A 26558-nucleotide genomic window follows, 5' to 3' on the forward strand; every position below is an offset into this window, starting at 1 on the left:
AATAAATATATATATATATTAAACAAAATCCCAAATGATAATAATAATAATCTCTTCACCTTTTGGTATAACTCAAATGAGCTGAACATATGGTGCACTGTGGCATTTTATTTTTTTTCAATTTATTAAATTTAAATTTAGGTAATGTTACAGTCTTAACTTTTGTTGTGGAGTTTTTAAACCATTTTCTTTAAACTTTAACTCTCTACAATTATAACTTAAATTATCTGGACATTTTCTGAATAAGGTACTTTTGTATCCAGTTTTGTATCCAGTCAAAAATGCTGTAAAAAAAAAAAAAATATATATATATATATTTTTTTTTCACCATAAAAGCCAAATTACATACGCATATATATATATTACCTTTTTTGCTGAATGTTTAGTACCAGTCGCTTTTAGTTAAATTAAGTGACTTGAACTTTGTTTTATTAATATATTCAAGAATTGGCTTAAGAAAACTGCAGTAATCCAGTAATATATCAGGTCTTTCTTTAGATGAAATTAAATGAAATGTTCTGTCCTGTGTGCAAAAATAAGCTACTAAAAAGCTACAAAAAAAATCAGTTTTGGCCAAAATGATCAATTCTCTTGAAGGTTTTACAGACTGTGAGGAGCAATCAATGCCACACACATACCAGAAGTCACGGGACAGCAGTATATACACATTGTTCATACATTGCCACCCTGCTGTTCCAATACTTTATTTACCCAATGCAAATGATCTAACGCACATTATCTTATCACATGTGTTCTCTTATCTCTGGATCTACAGATACGCTGTAGCAGCATCTATAAAATAATCATTTATTATCATGTGAAAAATTTAAATACAGAACCATTTTTATTCATTATTATTCAACTTCTCCACAAAAGCTGAGTTCAGAAGGAATATTGAAGGTAGAGAGAGAGAGAGAGAGAGAGAGAGAGAGAAAGAGAAAGAGAGAGAGAGGGGGGGGCAGATTTTTATTATTTTTGTTATTACAATTTTTATTATTACTATTGCTATTATTGTTGTTACTATAGTCATAGGCCTGGACAATATTTCGATATCGGTATTTATCACGATAAGAAATGTTTCAATAACGGTAATATCATTTTTGTGGCATATCGATATTTATTATTTACAGACAGGCGTTTTTTAGCGGCGTCACTTCACTGCAGCCCTGAACACAATCAGCCTCCGTAGCCGGGCTACGTCAGTGTGTGATGACGCAATCATACAGGCACGTAGCCGGATAAGATAGGCTAGGCTAAACCTGGGTCGGCTCCGCTCCGGTCCGCACCTAAAATCTCCCGCGATGAAACGAAACCGACCCTAACCCGCTCGTTTTCATCGCAGGACATTTTAGATGAAGATTGAGCGGATAGTTGAGGGAGGCAGGTCTAATTCAGTGGTTCAGCTTTCAAAGGTCTGATAAACTTCAGACTTCAGCTTGCTCCAAATTGTTCTGGAGAGTGGAGCCGACCAGCAACAGTAATACATCCGTTCCTCCACCTCAAGCAGATTCACTACACACAATATCTTCCTTATTCTGGCTAAAACACTTTTGTAGTTTATGTTGTATCTAAGTTATTTATAGTTGATATAGGTTTGTTTATTTGACAGGGATATCATGTTCCCTTTATATATATGAAGGCTTTTTGTATTCCCTATTCTGGTTGAAGCACTTTTGTTTTGATCTGTTAAACATGTTTACAAAAGAATAAGAAGCTCTGCCTCTGTTGTAATGTAAAGTTATTTATATTGGTAATTTGTATATAGGTTATAGGTTTATGTTTGACAGGGATGTCATGTTTTTATTTTGCTAAATGCAAATAAAAGTGAGCATTGATTTATTCTGACCACTTTTTATTTATAAAGTATTTTACAGTTTTTTGTGAGAGGAGGCTTTAAAGACTTACATTTAAAATTTCAGACAGTATTATATAGATTTCCATTGCAGGGCTTCTTAGCAGTTTTTCTGAGGCCTTCAAAGTATTTATATCGATATCGAAATTATATCGTATCGACCGAAATTAAGGAATATATCGTGATATAAATTTTGGCCATTTCATCCAGCACTATATAGTCATAGTTTTTATTGATGTTTCTGTATATATTTTCACTGATGTATTTTTATATGTTCAGTTTTGATATTTGTATGCTTTAAAATGAATAAAATTTAACTGAGAGGAGTAGAGTGAGAAGTAGAGGTAAAAAGAGGTAGAGGTAAAGATATGTAGAGAGAGGGAGAGAGGTATATATATATATATATATATAGAGAGAGAGAGAGAGAGAGAGAGAGAAGTAGAGAGACAGAGGTATTATTATTACTATTGTTATTATTTTTACAATTTTCACAATTTTACAGTTTTTATTGATGTTTCTGTTTATATTTTAATTGATGTGTTATTGATGTTTGGTTTTAATATTTGTGTGCTATAGCAACATTGTTTTAAAACAGTGATTCTAAGAGAGAGGAGTAATAAGAGAGACAGAGACAGAAGTACAGTATAAAGAGAGAGAGAGAGAGATATGTTACAGACTGTCACAACCTGAGGGACAACCATGTTTGGACAAAACCAAACAATATAAATTATTATAACTCATTTCTAATAATAATGATTTAGTGCTTACTATTACACATGTATAAAGTCTAAACACTCTTGTTTCCTTTTATTTTAAATGATCATTAATAATGATTATAATTGTTAATCCTGTAAATAACTAAAGTTCTGTTGCTGTAATCTGTATGTATGTAATCTTTCTTTTTAATTTAATTATTTATTTATTTTTTTCTGTTTTCTGTTTTATGATTTGGCAATAGTGTTGCTTGTTACATTCAGGCTAATAAAGCACCGTTCAACTAAACTGAGAGAGAGAGAGAGAGAGAGAGAGAGAGAGAGAGAGAGAGAGAGAGGAATAGAGGTATAGCGAGAGAGAGAGAGAGAGGTAGAAAGAAGTATTTTTATTATTATTATTATTATTATTATTATTATTATTATTATTATTACTACTATTGTTATCATTATTGTTGTTATTACAGTATTTATTAGTGTTGTTATTATTACTATTGCTATTATTGTTTTTACTATTGTTACAATTTTTATTAATTGTTGTTTCTGTTAATATTTTAATTGATGTGTTACCATTTGTTTGGTTTTGATATTTGTGTGTTTTGGCAACATTGTTTTTAAAAAAGTGATTCTAATAAAACCAACTTAAATTAAAAATAACAATTTTAATTTAAAAGAGAGAGAGAGGTAGAGAGAGATGTGTAAAAAGAGAGATAGAGACAGAGGTAAAGTATAAAGAGAGAGATGGAAGTAGTGAGAGGTAGAGAGAGAGGTAGAGAGAGAGAGAGAGAGAGAGAGAGAGAGGTAGAGAGAGAGAGAGAGAGAGAGAGGTAGAGAGAGAGAGAGAGAGAGGTAGTGAGAGGTATATATATATATAAAGAGAGAGAGAGAGAGAGAGAGAGGTAGAGAGAGAGAGAGAGAGGTAGAGAGAGAGAGAGAGAGAGAGAGAGAGAGGTAGTGAGAGGTATATATATATAAAGAGAGAGAGAGAGAGAGAGAGAGAGAGAGAGGTTGTGCTGTAAGAGTGATAGAAGGAACGGTTGAAAGTCACAGGAAGAACTCTAAACAGGAAGCTGTAACTTCCGCATCGCTCTTAAACACTCGTCTCTCTGAAAGATGTCTCACTGTTTGAGGAGGTTCTGCTGAGCTGGTTCTGGGTGGTTCTGGGTTCTGATTGGTTCTGAGAGGGTCAGCTGGTCCTGCACTACACTGGGAGCAGTGGGGAACTCTGGATGTGTTGCTGAGAAGAAACTTCTACAGGATATTCTACAGGATATTCTACAGGGTTTAGAGCAGCAGGGTACCAACCAGAAACATGGTACCGGTCCAGGACGGGTCCAACTCGGACAGATTACGCGTCCCGCATCAAGAGGCAAGTCCTGAACATCTTTATACTCATATATTACAGTACATACACAACCTGATCAGTGAAGAACATTACTGCTGAAGAGGATGAGAAATGTATTAGATATTTATTTATTAGATTATAAGATTATCACAGAATAACAGTGTAGAATTACGCTATATCTCTACAATTCTATTAAACAATATTTGTCATTTTTTGAGTCGGAAGAACAGATGGATTATAGACTTAATCTGCAGTAGGTGTCTTCCACCAACCCATCATCTGACATTTTATTTCCAGCTACGTCACACAGGAACTGGAGCTCAACTGCGCTGGGGCAGTAGTTGTAGAATACACTGTATAGTACACTGTAGAATACACTGTAGAGTACACTGTAGAATTTGCGTTAAAATTAACTGTAGAGAACAGCATAGAATGCACTGTAGAGTACCGCGTAGAATGCACTATATAATACATTATATATTAATCTGTAAAGTGCATTGTAGAGTGCACTTTTAAATGTAATGTAGAGTACACTGTAGAGTGCACTGTTGAATAAGAATATACTGTAGAGTACACTGTATAATGCAATGTAGAATGCACTGTAGAGTACACTGTAGAATACACTGTAGAATGCACTGTAGAGTACACTGTAGAATACAGTGTAGAACACACTGTAGAATAAGAATACACTTTAAAGCACACTGTAGAATACACTGATTAATGTAATGTATAAATGTACTGTAGAGTGCACTGTAGAGTGCACTGTAGAATGCACCATAGACTACACTGTAGAATGCACTGTAGAATACATTTTAGAGTTCACTCTAGAGTGCAATGTAGAATGCACTGTTTAATGCACTGTAGAATAAGAATATACTGTAGACACACTGCAGAGTACACTGTAGAATGCACATAGAATACACTTTCATGTACTGTAGAATGCAATGTAGGGGACACTATAGAGTGCACTGTAGATTAGATTGTAGCATGCAATGTAGAGTAAATTGTAGAATGCACTGTTGAGTTCACTGTAGAGTACAATGCACAGTGCACTGTAAAATGCACTGTAGAATGTATTGTAGAATACAGTGTATACTTACACTGTAGAATGCACTGTAAAATGCACTGTAGAATGCACTGTAGAGTTCACTGTAAAGTACACTGTAGAATGCACTGTAGAGGTCACTGTAAAGTACACCTTAGAATGCACTATAGAGTTAACTGTAGAATGCACTGTAGAATGCACAGTGTAGAATGCACTGTAGTGTGTACTGCATAGTATATTCAATAATACACTGTAGAGTACACTGTTTAAGGTAATGTAGAGTACACTGTATAATACACAGTGTAGAATGCACTGTAGAATGCACTGTGTAATATACTAAAGAATGCACTGTAGAATACACTGTAGAATGCACTGTAGAATACACTGTAGAACACACTGTAGAATGCACTGTAAAATGCACTGTAGAATTCACTGTAGAGTGTACTGCATAGTACATTAAATAATACACTGTAGAGTACACTGTTTAAGGTAATGTAGAGTACACTGTAGAATACACAGTGTAGAATGCACTGTAGAACGCACTGTGTAATATACTAAAGAATGCACTGTAGAATACACTGTAGAATACACTGTAGAATGCACTGTAAAATGCACTGTAGAATTCACTGTAGAGTGTACTGCATAGTACATTAAATAATACACTGTAGAGTACACTGTTTAAGGTAATGTAGAGTACACTGTATAATACACAGTGTAGAATGCACTGTAGAATGCACTGTGTAATATACTAAAGAATGCACTGTAGAATACACTGTAGAATGCACTGTAGAATACACTGTAGAACGCACTGTAGAATGCACTGTAAAATGCACTGTAGAATTCACTGTAGAGTGTACTGCATAGTACATTAAATAATACACTGTAGAGTACACTGTTTAAGGTAATGTAGAGTACACTGTAGAATACACAGTGTAGAATGCACTGTAGAACGCACTGTGTAATATACTAAAGAATGCACTGTAGAATACACTGTAGAATACACTGTAGAATGCACTGTAAAATGCACTGTAGAATTCACTGTAGAGTGTACTGCATAGTACATTAAATAATACACTGTAGAGTACACTGTTTAAGGTAATGTAGAGTACACTGTAGAATACACAGTGTAGAATGCACTGTAGAATGCACTGTGTAATATACTAAAGAATGCACTGTAGAATACACTGTAGAATGCACTGTAGAATACACTGTAGAATGCACTGTAGAATACACTGTAGAACGCACTGTAGAATGCACTGTAAAATGCACTGTAGAATTCACTGTAGAGTGTACTGCATAGTACATTAAATAATACACTGTAGAGTACACTGTTTAAGGTAATGTAGAGTACACTGTAGAATACACAGTGTAGAATGCACTGTAGAACGCACTGTGTAATATACTAAAGAATGCACTGTAGAATACACTGTAGAATACACTGTAGAATGCACTGTAGAATGCACTGTAAAATGCACTGTAGAATTCACTGTAGAGTGTACTGCATAGTACATTAAATAATACACTGTAGAGTACACTGTTTAAGGTAATGTAGAGTACACTGTAGAATACACAGTGTAGAATGCACTGTAGAATGCACTGTGTAATATACTAAAGAATGCACTGTAGAATACACTGTAGAATACACTGTAGAATGCACTGTAGAATACACTGTAGAATACACTGTAGAATGCACTGTAAAATGCACTGTAGAATTCACTGTAGAGTGTACTGCATAGTACATTAAATAATACACTGTAGAGTACACTGTTTAAGGTAATGTAGAGTACACTGTAGAATACACAGTGTAGAATGCACTGTAGAACGCACTGTGTAATATACTAAAGAATGCACTGTAGAATACACTGTAGAATACACTGTAGAATGCACTGTAAAATGCACTGTAGAATTCACTGTAGAGTGTACTGCATAGTACATTAAATAATACACTGTAGAGTACACTGTTTAAGGTAATGTAGAGTACACTGTAGAATACACAGTGTAGAATGCACTGTAGAATGCACTGTGTAATATACTAAAGAATGCACTGTAGAATACACTGTAGAATGCACTGTAGAATACACTGTAGAATGCACTGTAGAATACACTGTAGAACGCACTGTAGAATGCACTGTAAAATGCACTGTAGAATTCACTGTAGAGTGTACTGCATAGTACATTAAATAATACACTGTAGAGTACACTGTTTAAGGTAATGTAGAGTACACTGTAGAATACACAGTGTAGAATGCACTGTAGAACGCACTGTGTAATATACTAAAGAATGCACTGTAGAATACACTGTAGAATACACTGTAGAATGCACTGTAGAATGCACTGTAAAATGCACTGTAGAATTCACTGTAGAGTGTACTGCATAGTACATTAAATAATACACTGTAGAGTACACTGTTTAAGGTAATGTAGAGTACACTGTAGAATACACAGTGTAGAATGCACTGTAGAATGCACTGTGTAATATACTAAAGAATGCACTGTAGAATACACTGTAGAATACACTGTAGAATGCACTGTAAAATGCACTGTAGAATTCACTGTAGAGTGTACTGCATAGTACATTAAATAATACACTGTAGAGTACACTGTTTAAGGTAATGTAGAGTACACTGTAGAATACACAGTGTAGAATGCACTGTAGAATGCACTGTAGAATTCACTGTAGAGTGTACTGCATAGTACATTAAATGATACACTGTAGAGTACACTGTTTAAGGTAATGTAGAGTACACTGTAGAATTCACTGTAATCGGGGGGGGGGGGGGGGGTGTGGAGTAACTGAAGGCAGTATTAAAACACTGATACTGATGGATCGTTGCGAAGCTTCCTGATAAGAAACAGGGAAGCGTTTTAGAGAACTGCACACAGCACCACAGCATGACCAGTTTAACTGCATCCTCCTGTTCCGCATATTAAAATCATCTGCTATAATATCACCAACAATTCTAATACAGTAAAAATATCCTCTATATTGGGAAATCTCCATATTCTTGAAACTAGACTGTTTTACTGTTGCATTTATATTATGCTGCATTTACTACTTTTTTATTTTTTGTTTGCAGTTTATATGCATTAAACATGCTGTACTTAAGTACTGTGGTAGATCTTTGTTTGGTACTCTATGATTACTTTTTGCTGAATATATAAATCTATTTATATTAAGTAAAACTTTTTAAAATTATTTATCATTAAAAAAGTGTAATATGTAATGTAATATTTTGTAATATTGTTGGCAATATCGTTATCGCAAAAATACCCTATAATATCGGGATATTATATAGAAAGTGACTTTTACCTGCTAACTGTATGTAACCTTAGGCTTTAGTAAACATAAAATCATAAAAACCTTTAAAATACTCTGATTTTAAAGGTCCAGAACATCCAAAAACATTTTAACATTTTAAGAACATCCAAAAAACTCGACAGATTGAACATTCTAAGAACGTTTACGGTAACTTCCAGAAAAGGTAACTTCTACTAACCAAAACTTGAAAAACTTGAAACGCTATAAGGGTGTTTTCACTCTGGTCCTGATCTGGATCAGGATTCTGGGCTGGTTGATTTGGGGGGCGGGGCTTATTATGTTTGGTTTGTTTTCACACACAAGAACTTCACCTAAACTATCAGTCCTACCATACTGAACTTTATTTTTATAGTGCCCTTGCTTTGACTGCTCTGAGTCCACTTGAAGAGAAACCCAGACCATGATGCTCATCGCTATCTTACACCCCGCCAACAGTATATTTTCACGCCTTGAGCCTGTGCTGTTAAAATAGGGTCAGAGTTTAGGATTATCTACACTGATGGGTGTGGTGGTCTGAAAGTGAGGTGTCTTCAGGTACATTTCTTGCATGTTTCTATATACAGGAGCTCCACTGACTGATTAAAACCCTGACAACAGTCAACAGTCAGCTGTCCATTCCTATAGGAGCTCCCAGCGCTGGTACACAACCCCAACTTTTAACTCAACAATAAACAGAATAAATAATAAAATAACAGTACTGTTCCCTAATGCCAGGTTCACACTACACAACTTTTTTTTGGTCAAACTCTGGTTGTGCTGCAAGTCTTTCGGTTTTTGAGATTTTCACACTAGATGACTAATCGCTGACACAAGATCATAAATTACACAATTTGTCGCTGTGGGAAATCGCTGACTCATCTCACAGCTCTCCAGAAACACATTTTTCACCAGAACTGAACGCACTCTAAAAACTAGTGATGCCAAACCAGAGATAGAGGAGAATACGCACTTAAAGTGAGTCCAACATGAACGAGTTATATGAAGCAACTGAGTAAAATTAGAGTTTTGAACTGAAATATGTTCTTATGTTCTCAACACAGAACTATATCAAATGTTTCAGTACTGGATACATCATTTATTGTAGTTTTAAACTCAATTATAAACTTTTTAAACATGCTCTACCTGTATCTCCAGGATCAGATTGCCAGTCAACCAATCAGCTCACAGCAGCAGTAATGCTAGAGCTTTACAGTGTAAAACCACTTACTGTTTTTCTGTAGATTAAATTAAATATACAGACACACTTTCTTTGCTTTTTTTGGCAAATACATTATTCGAATTTATAAAAATTAAAGAAATATTTAAAACAAGTAGTTCATTATTATTTTTAATTTAAAGTTTTTAGCTTTTAGCTTCATTCACCACTATTCACAGAGGAGTCACTCGTGAGCTCCCTCTAGAGTTTAACAGTGATTTACTGATTTAACAGAGATAAAGAAAGTGGTCAGAATCTCTACAAATGGCAGGAGTTTTGGACCCGTGGTTCTCTCTTTTTTATCTCTGTAATTCTTTTAGCAGTATGTAGCCACTGCTCCTGACTCTTAGTCGACAACTGGGTCAGATATCTAGCATGCCAAATATTAAGATACGAATAAGCCAAAGTCAAAGTCAAGTCAAAGTCAAAGTCAAAGTGGTTTTTATTGTCATTTCAGCTATATACAGAGTACACAGTGAAACGAAACAACGTCCTCCAGGGACCATGGTGCACATAAACACAGTGTAGACAGAACAAAAAGTGCAACAGTACAAAAGTGCAGACAGACAATACAACACAATACAGACAAAGAATAATAAATAACAAGACAGTGTACAAATTATGCAGGGTGCAAAAAGTGTGCAAAAAAGACCAGTGAGGTAGTAATTACCTCTATTACACAGTGTGCAATAGAGTCCAGTGAGGTAGTAGGGTTTTTAGTGCTTTCCATTTTCTGGGGTAAGTGGGATAAGAGTGTGTGTGCATGTACAGAAAAACCATCAGTTCAGTCTCTGCAGTTGAGGAGTCTGATGGCTTGGGGGTAGAAGCTGTTGCAGAATCTGGTCGTGCTGGACCGGATGCTCCGGTACCTTCTTCCCGAAGGCAGGAGGGAGAACAGTTCGTGTGAGGGATGGGTGGGGTCATTCACAATGCTGGTTGCTTTGCGGATGCTGCGGGTGGTGTAAATGTCCGTGATGGAGGGGAGAGAGACGCCGATGATCCTCTCAGCTGTCCTCACAATACGCTGGAGGGTCTTGCGGTCAGAGACGGTGCAGGACCCAAACCAGGCAGTGATGCAGCTGCTCAGGATGCTCTCAATGGTCCCTCTATAGAAGAGTGTGAGGATGGGTGGAGGGAGACTGGCCTTTCTCAGCTTCCGGAGGAAGTAGAGACGCTGCTGGGCTTTCTTGGCTGTAGAGCTGGTGTTCAGGGTCCAGGTGAGGTTATCTGCTAAGTGGACACCAAGGAACTTGGTGCTCTTAACAATCTCCACAGAGGACCCGTCGATGTTGAGTGGAGAGTGGGTGTGTTGTGCTCTCCTGAAGTCAACAACCATTTCCTTTGTCTTGTCCACATTCAGGTGAAGGTTGTTGACTGTACACCAGTCTTTCAGCCGCTGCACCTCCTCTCTGTATGCTGACTCGTCGCCTTTGGTGATGAGACCCAGTACGGTTGTATCATCGGCGAACTTGATAAAGCTGTTAGAACTGTGTTTTGCAGCACAGTCATGAGTCAGCAGGGTGAACAGCAGAGGACTCAGGACACTGCCCTGGGGGGCCCCAGTGTTCAGTGTGATGGTGCTGGAGGTGCTGCCCCTGAACCGGACTGACTGGGGTCTCCCCGTCAGAAAGTCCAGGATCCAGTTGCAGAGGGGGGTGTTGAGGCCGAGCGAGCTTAGCTTCCTGATGAGGTTCTGTGGGATGATGGTGTTGAATGCTGAACTGAAGTCTATAAACAGCATTCTGACGTAAGTGTCCTTCTTCTCCAGGTGGGTGAGGGAGAGATGAAGGGTGGTGGTGATGGCATCGTCCGTGGAGCGATTGGGACAATATGCAAACTGCAGGGGGTCCAGTGAAGAGGGCAGTCGTGTCTTGATGTTCCTCATGACTAGCCTCTCGAAGCACTTCATGATGATGGGTGTAAGTGCAACGGGACGGTAGTCATTGAGGCAGGACACTGTGGACTTCTTCGGCACGGGAACGATGGTGGTGGACTTGAGGCACGTTGGGACAGTGGCGCTGCACAGGGAGATGTTGAAGATGTCCGTGAGAACATCTGTCAGCTGGTCTGCGCACTCCCTGAGCACTCTGCCGGGGATGTTGTCTGGTCCTGAAGCTTTTCGTGGGTTGAATCTGCGCAGAGTGTTCCTCACATCCACTGCAGTCAGGCACAACACCTGCTCGTCCGGCTTGGGCATGGTCTTTCTCGCCATCGTGTTGTTTTGTGCCTCAAACCGTGCATAAAAGTTGTTCAGGGCATCAGGGAGGGAGGCATCACGTTCACAGGACGGTGGCATTGTCCTGTAGTTGGTGATTGCCTGGATGCCCTGCCACATACGCCGCGCGTCACCCGTGTCCTTGAAGTACAGAGCTCAGAGCTCACCTGGCTTTTAAAGAGAATGATGACAAAATGATTGGTTTATTTCATTTTACGCGCAAAATTAACCACACCCATGATTAATTAAGAGAATTAGTGCATGACTGTTATGCATAAAAGCATATTTTTGCTTTTATTAACTCGTACGGGAAGCTACACTTTTTAACTTATTCATTTTATAGTAGATAACAAACCATTTATAGTAGTTAGTAGTAAATAAAAAGTATTAATATGCTTACACGCTTTATAAATAAATAATGACTATGTATTTTTATATTCATTAATTTTATTTTTTATATGTGCAGTCTCACTCGACGAGTCCGGGATCATCTCGCAGGCAGAGACAGGTACTGATATATTTCTACTAATTTACTGTAGATTTCATTATTTTTGTAGATTTTCTGCCTGTTATAAACTGAATAAGTTAAAATATTCTAAACAAAAATCTCATTCTTTTATATTAGAGATTGTATATTTGTTCTATAAAGCGATGTGAACAAAACCAACAATAACAAAATAATTTGTAATATTTATTTTTTATATATTAACAGTAGCTTTCCTTTTCTAAGTGTATTGTAGTTTAGACTGTTTTTGTATTTTTTAAGAAGAGATTTAAGAAGCTTTGTATAAAAATACAACAGATGTAACGTCTGTCAAAAAAAAAAAAAAAGTGGCACTTACCTAAAATATATTTTTTTACAATTATATTTTATAGAAATATGTAATTCATATTTTTTTTATAAACATATTCTGTTTTTTTTAGCACTTATGATTTATTCAATAATTCTCTATGTGTTTCTGTAGAGCTTTAGCATAGTCTTCAATATTAAATTTACAATGTAAAAAATCACAAAAACTAAGAAAAAACACACTAAATGAGAGAGAAGAGGTGTGTCCAAACGTTTGACTGGTACTTTATTTTAAGTGTACTGAACTGATCTGATATTGTTTTAATTTTAAGTTAATTAAATTAAGTTATTTCTGTCTGTTTTTGTTCTTCAGGGATCTCCGGCTCGGAAGCTGGGGATGACGAGGAGACAGAAGGACAGAAAGGTGAACAGCCAATCATTGGTTCTGAAGGTCACATGGGTCGGCTGTGTTCCAATCTGTGCACTGTTCACTATTCCCTACACAACAGCACACTATTATACTAAACGAAATTATACGAGTTTACAGTTCCAGACTCAGGATTATGAGTCGCATTAGCTGCTGTTTATTTATATTATTTTATTTATTATTAGCACCTTATACAAATATACAATATATACACTACATTATTATTAACATGTATAAGCAGAAAATAAATTAAATAAATTAATAAAATACAACTAAATATACTAAATAAATACTGGGGAATGCTTTATGCTTCATCAGCTATTATTAGAACACAACATGGTAGTATATAGTTAAAATTTGCATGATCAATTATTAAATATATATTGTCTATATTACTGTGTAGTACACATAATTGGGACACAGCCACTGATATATATATATATATATATATATATATATATATATATATATATATATATATATATATATATATATGCACACACACATATATAACATATGTAGTGAACATAATTAGACATGGAGCTAATAGACTCACTATAAAGGGTGTGAAGCAGCTGAATATATATTTTAATTCTTTTGCAGGACTTTAAAGATCCAGAAAATCCAGAAGAACGAGAGAAACGGCACAAAGAGCAAGAGGCAAGTAGTTGTACAAAAAATATATTATTATTATAATTTTATTTATTATTTTTTTATTCTTTATGACGAGCAGTAATTTAGAGTATCTTTACTGATTATATCCATATTAGCTATAGTTAAATCTATCTATCGATTATGCCAGCTGTTCCCTGATTTTATTCACACCTACCGGTAAATCCGAAATTGGTTGGCCGGTAAATTCCGACCCTGCAATGTGATTGGCTGAGGGGCGTTCTGTGAGTGCCGTTATCAGCCGGTAATGCACTGTAACCGAAGCTCTCCATGTATTACTGTATTACTCCGCCACATACAGGTAACCTAGCAACGATGCAGCGCTTACAAACCAAACAGAGCAGCTACAAACAGAGCAGCAATGGAACTATTTTAACTGGCGGAGTTTTAATAACCAAACAGATCCTATTTTCCAAAGTCAGTGCAGTGCTTCATGCTTCCCTCTGCTGACAACTTTTATGGAGATGAGGATTTTATTTTCCAGCAGGACTTGGCACACTGCCCACACTGCTAAAAGTACCAATTGAACTTATATAGTATTCTACTTTTCTGATACACTGATTTTGGGGGTTTCATTGGCTGTAAACCATAATAATAGTCAACAATAAAATAAATAAATGCTTAAAATAGATCACTCTGTGCAAAATACATATATATATATATATAATATATGAGTTAAGTAACTTTTTAATAATATTGTAATTTTTTGAGATGCACTAGTAAATTACGTTCAGCTCCAGACAGCTTAATATGTTACAAAATATATGTTCAATGTTTTATTTTAAGTAAAATAAGTATAACTGTGTTTTCTGCAGCTGAAACCGTTATATAAGGAGCTTCTGTACACCATTAAGCACAGACTGGGGAAACCGAGCGGCGACGCCCAGTATAGCGCCACCCAGCTGCAGGACTATATTAAAGAGGTGAGCTTACACCCAGCATTATACCTGCTTATTTTATAGTTCATTTTTTGATATTGTGTGATTAATGCGTATTAAATACATGTCCTTCTGAAAGGCTTTTGGAATGACGGACGCTGAGCACGAGAGCCTGAGTGAAAAAGTCCAGAGTTCACAGGTAATTAATTTAGATAAATTGATCTATTTATTTATTATTTATAAACTTTTTAAGTTGGAAAACATCTTTAAGGGTTTAAATAATCTGAATTTTCTAATTTTTAACTCTGACATTTTACACAGCGGCCAGTTTACTGTCTTAAGGTAACGGTCAAGGAGGCCAAAGGGATTCTGGGAAAGGACATCAGTGGTACGGGTCATTTTATTGTTGTTTATATGACTTATCTATATATATATATACATACAGCTCTGAAAAAAAATAAGAGAGCACTTTAAGAATAATGAGTTTCTTTGATTTTACCAAATTAAAAACCTCTGGAATATAATCAAGAGGAAGATGGATGATCACAAGCCATCAAACCACCAAACTGAACTGCTTGAATTTTTACACCAGGAGTAAAGCAGCATAAAGTTATCCAAAAGCAGTGTGTAAGACTGGTGGAGGAGAACATGATGCCAAGATGCATGAAAAAAACTGTGATTAAAAACCACCAGGGTTATTCCACCGAATATTGATTATTTCTGAACTCTTAAAACTTTATGAATATGAACTTGTTTTCTTTGCATTATTTGAGGTCTGAAAGCTCTGCATCTTTTTTGTTATTTCAGACATTTCTCATTTTCTGTAAATAAATGCTCTAAATGAGAATATTTTATTTGTAATTTGGGAGAAATGTTGTCTGTAGTTTATAGAATAAAACAACAATGTTCATTTTACTCAAACATAAACCTATAAATAGCAAAATCAGAGAAACTGATTCAGAAACTGAAGTGCGACCTTCATTTCAGGGTTTAGTGATCCGTATTGTCTGCTGACCATCATGAATAAAGACCAGGAGGGGAAGAGCAGCAGCGCTCCTTCTAAACCTCAGAAAGCCGTGGTGAAGGACTCCGCCCAGCAGGGGGAGGTGTTCCAAACCGACATCAAGAAACAGACACTCAACCCGGTCTGGGACCAAACCTTCGCACTGTGAGTGTCCTAAAACTTCTGGAGGAGTTCAGTGATGGAGAGTTTACAGTAAAAACTCAATCTTCAATCGTTTTACCTGAAAAAGGGGTTTTTGAATCTGGTGTGCTTTATGTCCCCCAACACTACTTCAAAGATTTTAAATTATTGGAAACTACAAATTTACAGCATTTTAAAGTCATCATTTAATAAAATTATGTGTCTTTGCAATATGATGTAAAAAAATAACTTACAAAACAATTACACTATTTCTTTAGATTCAAACCCATCAAACCCAACCAAGTCTCATTTGACTCTGTCACACTCAACCCTGTTACACTCAACCCTCTTCATGCTAAACCCCATCACATTTAACACAGTCACACTCTACCCCGTCACACTGAACCCCCGTCACACTAACCCTAACCCTAACCTAACCCTAACCAGGTCAAACTCAACCCTGTCATACTCAACCCAATCACATTTAACCCCTGTCACACTCAACTCAGTCACCTTCAACCCCCTCACACTCAACCCTGTTACACTCAACCCTGTTACACTCAACCCTCTTCATGCTAAACCCAGTCTCATTCAACCCAGTCATGTTTAAACCCCATCACACTCAACCCTGTCACACTCAATCCCGTCACATTTAACCCTGTTACACTCAAGCCCGTCACACTGAACCATGTCAAACTCAACCCAATCACATTTAACCCCTGTCACACTCAACTCAGTCACCTTCAACCCCCTCACACTCAACCCTGTTACACTCAACCCTCTTCATGCTAAACCAAGTCTCATTCAACCCAGTCACGTTTAAACCTTATCACACTCAACCCTGTCACACTCAATGCAGTCATATTTAACCCTGTTACATTTAACACCATCATGCTTAACCATGTCAAACTGAACCTCATCACTCCCAACCCTGTTACATGAAACCCAATCACATTTAACCCCGTCACATTCAATGCAGTCACACTCAACCCCGTCACACTCAACCCAGTCACATTTAACGCCGTCACACTCAACCCGGTTTCATTCTACCCTATCACACTCCACTGCGTCACATTTAACACTGTCACACCGAATCCTGTCACACTCAATGCAGTCACGTTCAACCCCTTTACACTCAACCCAGTTTCACTTAACCCAGGCACCTTCAACCTTGTTACATTCAACCCCATCATACTAAACCCCGTCACACTCAACCCTGATTCTAAGATACTAAGTTTTTAATTTCTTTAGTGCATCATCAGTAATGTAAAGTGTGTAGTGGTGTTTAAACAGTTTGAGCTCTGTAGTCTGAGAACAGGCTGGAAACAGTGTGACTCATGATCAGCTAACTGCAGTTCATCACTCTGTTTCCATCCAGGGTGTTTCAGGATTTATCATCCAGCAATTTTCATCTGGAGATGTGGTGAGTAACCAGCGCCCAGGCAACGAGCGGCTTCAGATCCGCTTACTCACTGAGGTTAAACCAGGCTGAGCGAGGTTAAGCGAGGTTAACAGAGGGTAAATTAGGTTAAGTGAGGTTCAGTGAGATTAGGAAAGACTACATTTGGTTTAATCGAGGTTAATTGAGGCTGATTGAGGTTAACAAACGACTACGCTTGGTTAAATGAGGTTATGCGAGGTTAAGCTAGGTTTAGCATGGTTAGGAGGATTAAGCTTGAATAAACAAGGTTAAGCGAGGTTAGGGAAGACTACATTTGGTTTAATTGAGGTTAAGCGAGGTTAATTGAGATTAATTGAGGTTAAATGAGGTCAACTGAGGTTAAGCGAGGTTTATTGAGGTTAAGCGAGGTTTATTGAGGTTAAGCGAGGTTAATTGAGGTTAGGAAAGACTATATTTGGTTTAATTGAGGTTAACTGAGGTTAAGCGAGGTTAATTGAGGTTAAGCGAGGTTAATTGAGGTTAATTGAGGTTAAGTGAGGTTAAGCGAGGTTAAGTGAGGTTAAGCGAGGTTAAGCAAGGTTAATTGAGGTTAAGCGAGGTTAATTGAGGTTAAGTGAGGTTAAGCGAGGTTAAGTGAGGTTAAGCGAGGTTAATTGAGGTTAAGCGAGGTTAATTGAGGTTAAGCGAGGTTAATTAAGATTAGGAAAGACTATATTTGGTTTAATTGAGGTTAAGCGAGGTTAATTGAGGTTAAGCGAGGTTAATTAAGATTAGGAAAGACTATATTTGGTTTAATTGAGGTTAGGCGAGGTTAAGTGAGGTTAAGCGAGGTTAATTGAGGTTAAGCGAGGTTAATTGAGGTTAAGCGAGGTTAATTAAGGTTAGGAAAGACTATATTTGGTTTAATTGAGGTTAAGCGAGGTTAATTGAGGTTAAGCGAGGTTAATTAAGATTAGGAAAGACTATATTTGGTTTAATTTAGGTTAAGCGAGGTTAATTGAGGTTAAGCATGGTTAATTGAGGTTAAGCGAGGTTAATTGAGGTTAAGCATGGTTAATTGAGGTTAAGCGAGGTTAATTGAGGTTAAGCAAGGTTAATTGAGGTTAAGCGAGGTTAATTAAGATTAGGAAAGACTATATTTGGTTTAATTGAGGTTAAGCGAGGTTAATTGAGGTTAAGCATGGTTAATTGAGGTTAAGCGAGGTTAATTGAGGTTAAGCATGGTTAATTGAGGTTAAGCGAGGTTAATTGAGGTTAAGCGAGGTTAAGTGAGGTTAGAAAAGACTAAGTTTGGTTAAACCAGGTTATTCGAGGCTGAACTGAACTGTTTTTCCTCTGTTTTACAGGGATAAAGATGAGGAAGTGTCGCTCGTCCAGAAATTTGACGAGTTCCGGACAAACTTCCATGGCCTAAAAAGGTCTCACACACACACACACACATACACACACACACACACACACACACCTGTTTCCCTAGAAATAAAAAAAAAAGGTAAATTCACTCAGACTTGTTTATATCTAGTGCTCTGTCACTGATCTGGACCGGCCCTACAGTCTAACTGCTGCTCTGGAAATAAGCTTTATAAGGAGATCATGAGTTCAAATTCCAACCTCAGGTTCTTAGAACGATTTTACTTTAACATTTATTTTACTTTACTTTTAACATATCCAGAATGTTATTAATTATCAATTTGGAAATGTTGTACTTGCTAAAACTTGCTAAACTTTCCAATGATGTTGTGATGCAAACTATTATTATTATCAGGCGTCATTATGTCATTCCTGTAATGTTAAAAGCCAACCTTTCTGGATCCTTTTCAGTACATTGCTAAATGTTTTTTTATGTTTTCTATTAGCAGCTAACAATTTTTGATTAGTAGAACATTTTTAAAATATAGCATTTAATGTTCTTAGAACATTTTTTGTTCTAAGCATTCTGGTAGCGTCGCTGAAACGTCACTTGTGTCAGAGTTTTAATTGTTCGTTTTGAAAATGTTGCTTAACATTTCCATAATGCTCAGTCTAACAGGCTTACAGGCTGAGCTTGTTGCAAATTCTTTTAAAATGTTAGTTGTGCAGGTCTGATTTTACACTGTTTTCACTGTAGATCAGTATAAATGTTATAAATGTTATATGTGTTCTCACTGTACTGTGGTTTGATTACAGGATGATAAAAGATGCGAAAAAGGAAAAAGGAACAGATGATTTTCTGGGGAATGTTGTTCTGAAACTACAGGTAGATATAAATCATAACATTTTACAGATTTAATAATTTTACACAATCCAAACCAAACATTAAACCAGATTTTTTTATCATCAATGTAAACTGTAGGACCTGCACTGTACAGAAGACCGATGGTGCATCCTCCACCCCCGGACCGAGACGTACCCAGACCGCGGGCAGTGCCACCTCCAGTTCAAATTCATCCATAAGGAAGTGAGCAAAACCAGTTTCCTGAACATACTTCACTTTTATAGTTACCACTAGTTAATTCAGGTGCTTTCCTCCCAGCAGTGTAAAGGGAACTGAATCAGGACAGAAAATCAATTTACTAGAACAGAAATTAACACTTTACTGTAGATCCACAACTTAAACTATTCAAAAATTACATCCAATCTTGCATTTTACAATATCTATCATTCTATCACCCTGTTTTTACATGTACAGCTCTGCCAAAAATAAGAGAGCACTTAAAAATGATGAGTTTCTTTGATTTTACCAAATTAAAAACCTCTGGAATATAATCAAGAGGAAGATGGATGATCACAAACCATCAAACCACCAAACTGAACTGCTTGAATTTTTACACCAGGAGTAAAGCAGCATAAAGTTATCCAAAAGCAGTGTGTAAGACTGGTGGAGGAGAACATGATGCCAAGATGCATGAAAAAAAATGTGATTAAAAATCAGGGTTATTCCACCAAATATTGATTATTTCTGAACTCTTAAAACTTTATGAATATGAACTTGTTTTCTTTGCATTATTTGAGGTCTGAAAGCTCTGCATCTTTTTTTTATTGTTTCAGTCATTTCTCATTTTCTGTAAATAAATGCTCTAAATGAGAATATTTTTATTTGGAATTTGGGAGAAATGTTGTCTGTAGTTTATAGAATAAAACAACAATGTTCATTTTACTCAAACATAAACCTATAAATAGCAAAATCAGAGAAACTGATTCAGAAACTGAAGTGGTGTCTTCATTTTTTACAGAGCTGTATATTTTTGTGGTCACTATAATAAAGCAAAGAAGCTTTTTACTGGCTAAATATTGACCAATTATGACAGATGACTGAAACTTGACAGATATCTCTATCTATGCATGCTTTAGAAAGTAGTAAAGTTTAGCAATGGTTGGCCTGTAAGAGGCTCAGTAAAAGAAAATCAAGTATAACTTATTATACCAGGTATTAAACCATATGAAGCATCATCTTTTTTATTCAGTCCACTAGCATTTTATAATTATCCAAATAAAGTATCCAAACAATTTCGATTTTTTACAATTTGTGGCCCCAACACCCAGGTTAAATGGCCAGAACCCTGTCATTTTAAAAAACATACTAATTTAACAGAAATGTTAATAATGACTGATGGAAAAGTCAAAGTAAGATAAGCATCTGAAAAGGTCTGAGGTTTAAAAATCACTATTTGAAACACGGTTTCCTTTTCTGTTTATGTGTTGCTTAATAATTCTGCTTATTAATGGCTTATAACCTAATTAATGACAATTAGTAAACCCATTATAAATGATTTATAAAGGAGTCTTATTTTAAAGTGGTACCAGTAGAAGTCTTTTCTTTAGAGGAATTACAGATGGAGCCAGAGAGCGATGAGAGAAAACTGCTACAGGAAGACGTCTGGCTGACCCACATGGAAACAGCAGCTTTAGCCTTTAGCTCTTTAGATCAACATGATTAAGAACTGAGTCTAAGTTTCAGCAGAGAAGAGGAGAATTAGAATTAGAGTTAGAGTTAATCTGACAGGGGAAGAACTGCAGATTCACAGTCTTTATCTTGTCTTTGTGACGGACAGAGGGATGAGACGCTGAGCGCCGGGCGAAGTGCTTACGTGAACTATAGTGGCATCCTGCAGCAGTTCGTTCACGCCCACATCTCCAAACAACAGGTGGGCACCCGTTTAACCCCCTTTTTCCCCCCCTGATCTCAACCTAATCTTAGACTGACTGATTGAACAGGTAAATGGGTAAATTAGCTTTGTAAATGATTTCTGATTTAGTTCAGTATCTGTGCTGGAATATGAAGGCAGTATATAGGTCTGTCACGATAAGAATGTTTTGTGGACGATATATCGTCTCAGAAATTATTGTGATACACATTTTTTTTTTATTTTAAGACAATTAAATACCACTGACATAATGATAACAGAATGGCATAAAAAAGCAATTATACACTTTTTAAAGACAGTGAAAATTTAATTAATCATTTATTATAATTAGTTTGGGAATGATATACTTATTTCTTCACCCATTTTTGTCCACACTGTGAAGCATGACTGGCTAAAATACTGTGCACTGTTTTATTTATATATATATATATGAACAAACATACAAATAAACACCATAGACCAGGGTGGGCAATTTTTATACAGTTATTTTAACAGACAATACACAATATTTTAACAGTTTTAGAGGGCCAGACTAACACACTTATATATATACACATATATACACATATATACACATATATAGTGTAGCTATACTTTCAGCTACACAACTTTACACACAAAAAAAATGCAATAAACGCTCTACATCAGTACACAGTTTTTTTGTGTTCAGAAAAAGTGCATTAAAATCAGGCTGAAAATCTGATGTGTAAATGTGGAGGACAGCACACAACTGTGATCAAATCTATTTTATGAACAACTGAATATAGATTTTTCCTAAGTTTGGTATCCCATTTCTCCAAAATGAAACAGTAATATAATTTGAAACATTTATTTTGAATACATGAGAAAGATATCTTGAAGAATTTAGTGGTGTGATATAATAACCCTTTGATTTTCCTGTTTTATATGACTCTTATAGGTCTTATTTTTCAGTAATATGACTGGAAACATACATTATGAATACAGTTAATTACTGCTAGTAAGACTTTTGTGCTATCATTTGATAAAGACTGTTTTACAGATGGGTAGTTGTATTTCTGGTGTATATTTGTTGATTAGATCTGGGAAATTATGAAACTTGTTTCTCTTCCATTTTTTCAGTCTACCGTGCACACGGCTACCGTAATACACCGTTTAGCAGTTTTTGGTGCGGACAGCGCGACTTACAGTTTTACTTTTCTCTTCTAATTTACCAACAATCTCACTTAGGTCTGCCATAGATGATATCACGATTATCAAAAATGATTAAGGTCATGTTCATTTATTGTATCATAAATCGATACTGCAATTATTGTGACAGGCCTATCAGTATACTGTGTTTATGATGATGACGTTGTTGTTGGGTTGTAGGACAGCAGCCCCTGGAAGGGTGGTTTATGTGGTGAGGGAACCACCCTGCTGGAGCACTACGCCGCCCAGAACGACATCTCCCCCTTCCTGCAGGACCTGGCGTGAGTTTAATCACCGATAGTGCTCTGAATCTGCTCACTATTTATGATTTAGTGCACTGTGGAGTACGTCTGTCATTTTCTCTGTGTCTGAATCATAAAGTAGAATTTAAATAGGATTTTAAGGCACTATCTACATTAATCTGCTACACCCACTTCCTCAAAGTTGTCATTCCATTATTTTTAAAATCTAGTCTAGTTGTACCTCTAGTATAAATAAATGCTATGTGAGCTGGTTGTTTTTTGTGGGAAAAAAAGGGCTCCGGTGATCCAGTATAACACTGCTTTAATCCGGTGGAGGAGTGGGCGAGGAGAAAAAATAGGACTTTGGCTCTTGCTCATGAATATTCATACATGCAAACATATCGCCTCTGATTGGCTAACATCACTGCGACACAAGGAGGCGGCGAGACAGACAACAGTTAGAAACTTTTTAAAATAATAATAATAACAGTGATCTTTACAATGTCATATGTTACTTTACAACATGTGTAATAATGCCCTGCTAAGTGCAGTTCAGCCACTGATCTAGTCTTAGAGTCTCTGTAAAACACCAAATCCACCGGAGATCCTATTTAAACCTATAGTTACTTACACACAGAGGTGGGTAGAGTCCAGGTCCTGAAAATAAAAATCCACCCCGGGCTGAGTTTTGTTGGCTGAGCCGCAGCAGATCCACCCAGGCAGTTGGAACAAACAAAATCCCGGGGTGGATTTTTACTTTTAATTAGTGTAAACACAACTGTTCTAAACATCTAAACACCTACCTAACTCAATTGTACTTGGCTGGTGTTGTTCCTCCATAGACTAATTCTAACCATTTGTTTCTTAGCTCTGAATTATTGGGTAAAGTATATAAACACTGATGTGTTATTCGCACAAATAACACAGGAATGAACTGCATGCTGTTTCTAGCGCTATTAGTTTTCTCCTATCTGACGAGACGGCGTCGCCGCCCGGCTTCAGCTCTGCCTGTGGGCGGTCCCGAGCCGAGGTGGGCGGGGCAAATGAATACTAATTCATTCACGGGTTGATGTAGACACAGTGCTTTTCCTGATCATTCTTCATTACTTCTAAGGAATATATTTCAGATATTAATGAAAAAAATATGACTTTGGCGTTTAGTGGCTTTTTAAATGTAAATCTACTTCAACCACAGACGCAGCTACTCTTTTTTGGAAGGTGGTGGATGGAAGTTATATGGAACTTCTCAACACTGTTAAATTCAGACTAATTTCAGATTAATCTGAAACTGAGTTTAGACTGAAATTAGTCTGAAATGAGTCTTTTGAGAATTTACAGGTTCTTGAGCTAATCTGAAGCTACATGATATTTGGAGGTCTGTAGTGGTGGTCTCTGCAGTAGAAGATGAAAGCCTGATTAAATATGAGATATATATATATATGTGTGTGTGTGTGTGTGTGTGTGTGTGTGTACAGGAAGTGGGTGGCCTACAGTAAACTCTATCAGAGTTTGGAGGTGGATTCTACAGTGCTGTTTCAGCAGTTAACCAGTATTGAATACCACTGGGACCAGCAGGAGCTCCCATACCAGCAGGTACATAACCTATAACCATAACAAAGATACCTGTACCTCAGGGCACGCCCGTGAGGTGTTATCTTGTGAGGGAGGCTGAACACCTTTATTATGGTGATGTGTGTAAAAACTGAATTCAAATATGCAGCAATACCCTTCAACAAACAAAGCAAAAAAATTAAATAAATATATATAAATATATATATATATATATATATATATATATATATATATATATATATATATATATATTTATGCCCGTGCCTCACTTTACCTTACTTTACCTCACGCTAATTCTTTCTAACACACTCTGCCTCATTTTACATCACTCTATCCTCACCTCTACCTCACTCCACTTCATTCTACCACACCGCACCTCATTTTACCTCATTTTGCCTCACTGTGCCTCACCTTTTAAGGTGTTCAACCTTATTCTACCTCAACTCTGACTCACTTTTCTCTCATTCTACCCTCACTCAGCCTTACTCTAGCTCACTGTTGGTCCTTCTACCTCACTGTGCCTTGCTTTACCTCACTTTACCTTCACTCTGCCTCATTTTACCTCTTTCTGCCTCAGTTTTAAGGTGTTCAACCTCATTCTAACTCAATTCTGACTTAATGTACTCTTACTCTAACTCCCTCTACCTAATTCACTTTGCCTTACAATACCACACTCTACCTCATTCTGCCTCATTTTACCTCATTTTGCCTCACTGTGCACCTTTTAATGTGTTCAACATTGTTCTGCCTCAACTCTGACTCACTTTACTCTCACTCTACCTTACTCTAGCTCACTGCACTTCTTTCTACCTCGCTGTGCCTCACTTTACCTCAGTCTACCTTTACTCTACCCTTACTCTGCTTTACTGTACCTCACCCTACCCTCACCTCATTCTACGTCTTCCTACCTCATTCAGCCTCACTCTATTCGACCTCACTCTATCTCAACTCTGACTCTCTAACCTCATTTTACTTCTTTCTACCTCAATGTTCCTCACTTTACATCACTCTACCCTCAATCTGCTTCACATTACCTCACTCTGTCTAGCTCTACAACACTTTCCTTTATTCTAATTCTACCCTTACTCTACCACACTCTACCTCATTCTGCCTCACTGTGCACCTTTTAAAGTGTTCAACCTAATTCTACCTCAACTCTGACTCACTTTACTCTCACTCTACCTTTACTCTAAGCTCACTCTGCCTTACTCTACTCTGCTTTACTGTACCTCACCCTACCCTCACCTCATTCTATGTATTCATGCCTCATTTAGCCTCTCTGTACCTCACTCTACTTCTTTTTACTTCACTCTGCCTCATTTTACCCCATTCTACCTCACTGTGCACCTTTTAAAGTGTTCTCTCGAATCTGATTCACTTTCTACCCTCACTCTACCCTCACTTTGTTTCACTGTACCTCACTCTGCCTTGCTCTACGCTGCTTTACTGTACCTCACTCTACCCCAACATCTACCTCACTTTACTCCTTTCACTCTACCTCACTCTACTTCTTTCTACCTTACTCTGGTTCATTTTACCTCATTTTGCCTCACTGTGCACCTTTTAATGTGTTCAACCTCATTCTGCCTCACTCTGCCTTACTCTAGCTCACTGTGAGTCTTTCTACCTCACTGTGCCTCATTTTACCTTACCTCACTCTACCTTTACTCTGCCCTTACTCTTCTTCACTGTACCTCACTCTGTCTTGCTCTACTCTGTTTTACTGTACCTCACCTCTACCTCACTCTACCTCATTGTAACTCACTCTACTACTTTCTACCTCATTATGCCTCACTCCTTTTAACACCTTTTAAGATGCTCATCCTCATTCTACCTCAACTCTGACTCGCTTTACTCTCACTCTACCTCACTGTACTTCTTTCTACCTCACTCTACCCTCACTCTGCGTCACAGTACCTCACTCTGCTTTGTTGTACCATACTACTTTCTACCTTATTGTGCCTTACTCTAGTACACTCTACCTCATTCTGCCTCACTCTTCCTCATTCTGCCTCACTGTGCACCTTTTAAGGTGTTCAACCTCATTTTTCCTCAACTCTGACTCACTTTACTCTCACTCTACTGTACTCTAGCTCACTGTATTTCTTTCTACCTCACTGTGCCTTGCTTTACCTCACTCTACCTCTCTGACTCACTCTACTCTCATTCTACCCTCACTCTGCCTTACTCTACCTCACTGTGCCTCGCTTTACCTCACTCTACTTCATTCTGCCTCACTCTACTCTCATTCTACACTCACTCTGCCTTACTCTACCTCACTGTGCCTCGCTTTACCTCACTCTACTTCATTCTACCTCACTCTACTCTCATTCTGCCTTACTCTACCTCACTGTGCCTCGCTTTACCTCACTCTACTTCATTTTACCTCACTCTACTCTCATTCTGCCTTACTGTACCTCACTGTGCCGTTACCTCACTGTACCTCATTCTGCCTC

General features: G+C 37.2%; 1 protein-coding gene and 1 long non-coding RNA gene across 4 annotated transcripts in view; both read left to right on the top strand.

The window, feature by feature from the left end:
- The first annotated feature begins 3630 nt into the window (after positions 1-3630).
- unc13d (unc-13 homolog D (C. elegans)) overlaps positions 3631-26558 on the top strand; it is a 40897-nt gene continuing 17969 nt past the window's right edge. The window contains exons 1-15 of the mRNA XM_049464309.1: positions 3631-3931; positions 12148-12189; positions 12845-12895; positions 13502-13558; positions 14386-14493; positions 14588-14647; positions 14770-14836; positions 15436-15616; positions 16971-17015; positions 18341-18412; positions 19161-19230; positions 19327-19431; positions 21026-21118; positions 22469-22569; positions 24006-24123. Coding sequence (XP_049320266.1) covers positions 3875-3931; positions 12148-12189; positions 12845-12895; positions 13502-13558; positions 14386-14493; positions 14588-14647; positions 14770-14836; positions 15436-15616; positions 16971-17015; positions 18341-18412; positions 19161-19230; positions 19327-19431; positions 21026-21118; positions 22469-22569; positions 24006-24123 — 1227 coding nt within the window. The 5' untranslated portion in view covers positions 3631-3874. The remainder of the gene's footprint in view (positions 3932-12147; positions 12190-12844; positions 12896-13501; positions 13559-14385; positions 14494-14587; positions 14648-14769; positions 14837-15435; positions 15617-16970; positions 17016-18340; positions 18413-19160; positions 19231-19326; positions 19432-21025; positions 21119-22468; positions 22570-24005; positions 24124-26558) is intronic.
- LOC125781165 (uncharacterized) lies at positions 17393-18333 on the top strand. Of its 3 annotated transcripts, none has more exons than XR_007424296.1 (5): positions 17393-17462; positions 17633-17733; positions 17805-17925; positions 17977-18086; positions 18198-18333. It is a non-coding gene; the product is annotated as an uncharacterized LOC125781165 (long non-coding RNA). The 3 variants fall into 3 exon arrangements; XR_007424294.1 differs by having other exon boundaries at positions 17398-17462; positions 17613-17733; XR_007424295.1 differs by having other exon boundaries at positions 17450-17512; positions 17613-17733.

This window comes from Astyanax mexicanus, chromosome 15, assembly GCF_023375975.1.
Source record: "Astyanax mexicanus isolate ESR-SI-001 chromosome 15, AstMex3_surface, whole genome shotgun sequence".
Classification (NCBI taxonomy): domain Eukaryota; kingdom Metazoa; phylum Chordata; class Actinopteri; order Characiformes; family Acestrorhamphidae; genus Astyanax; species Astyanax mexicanus.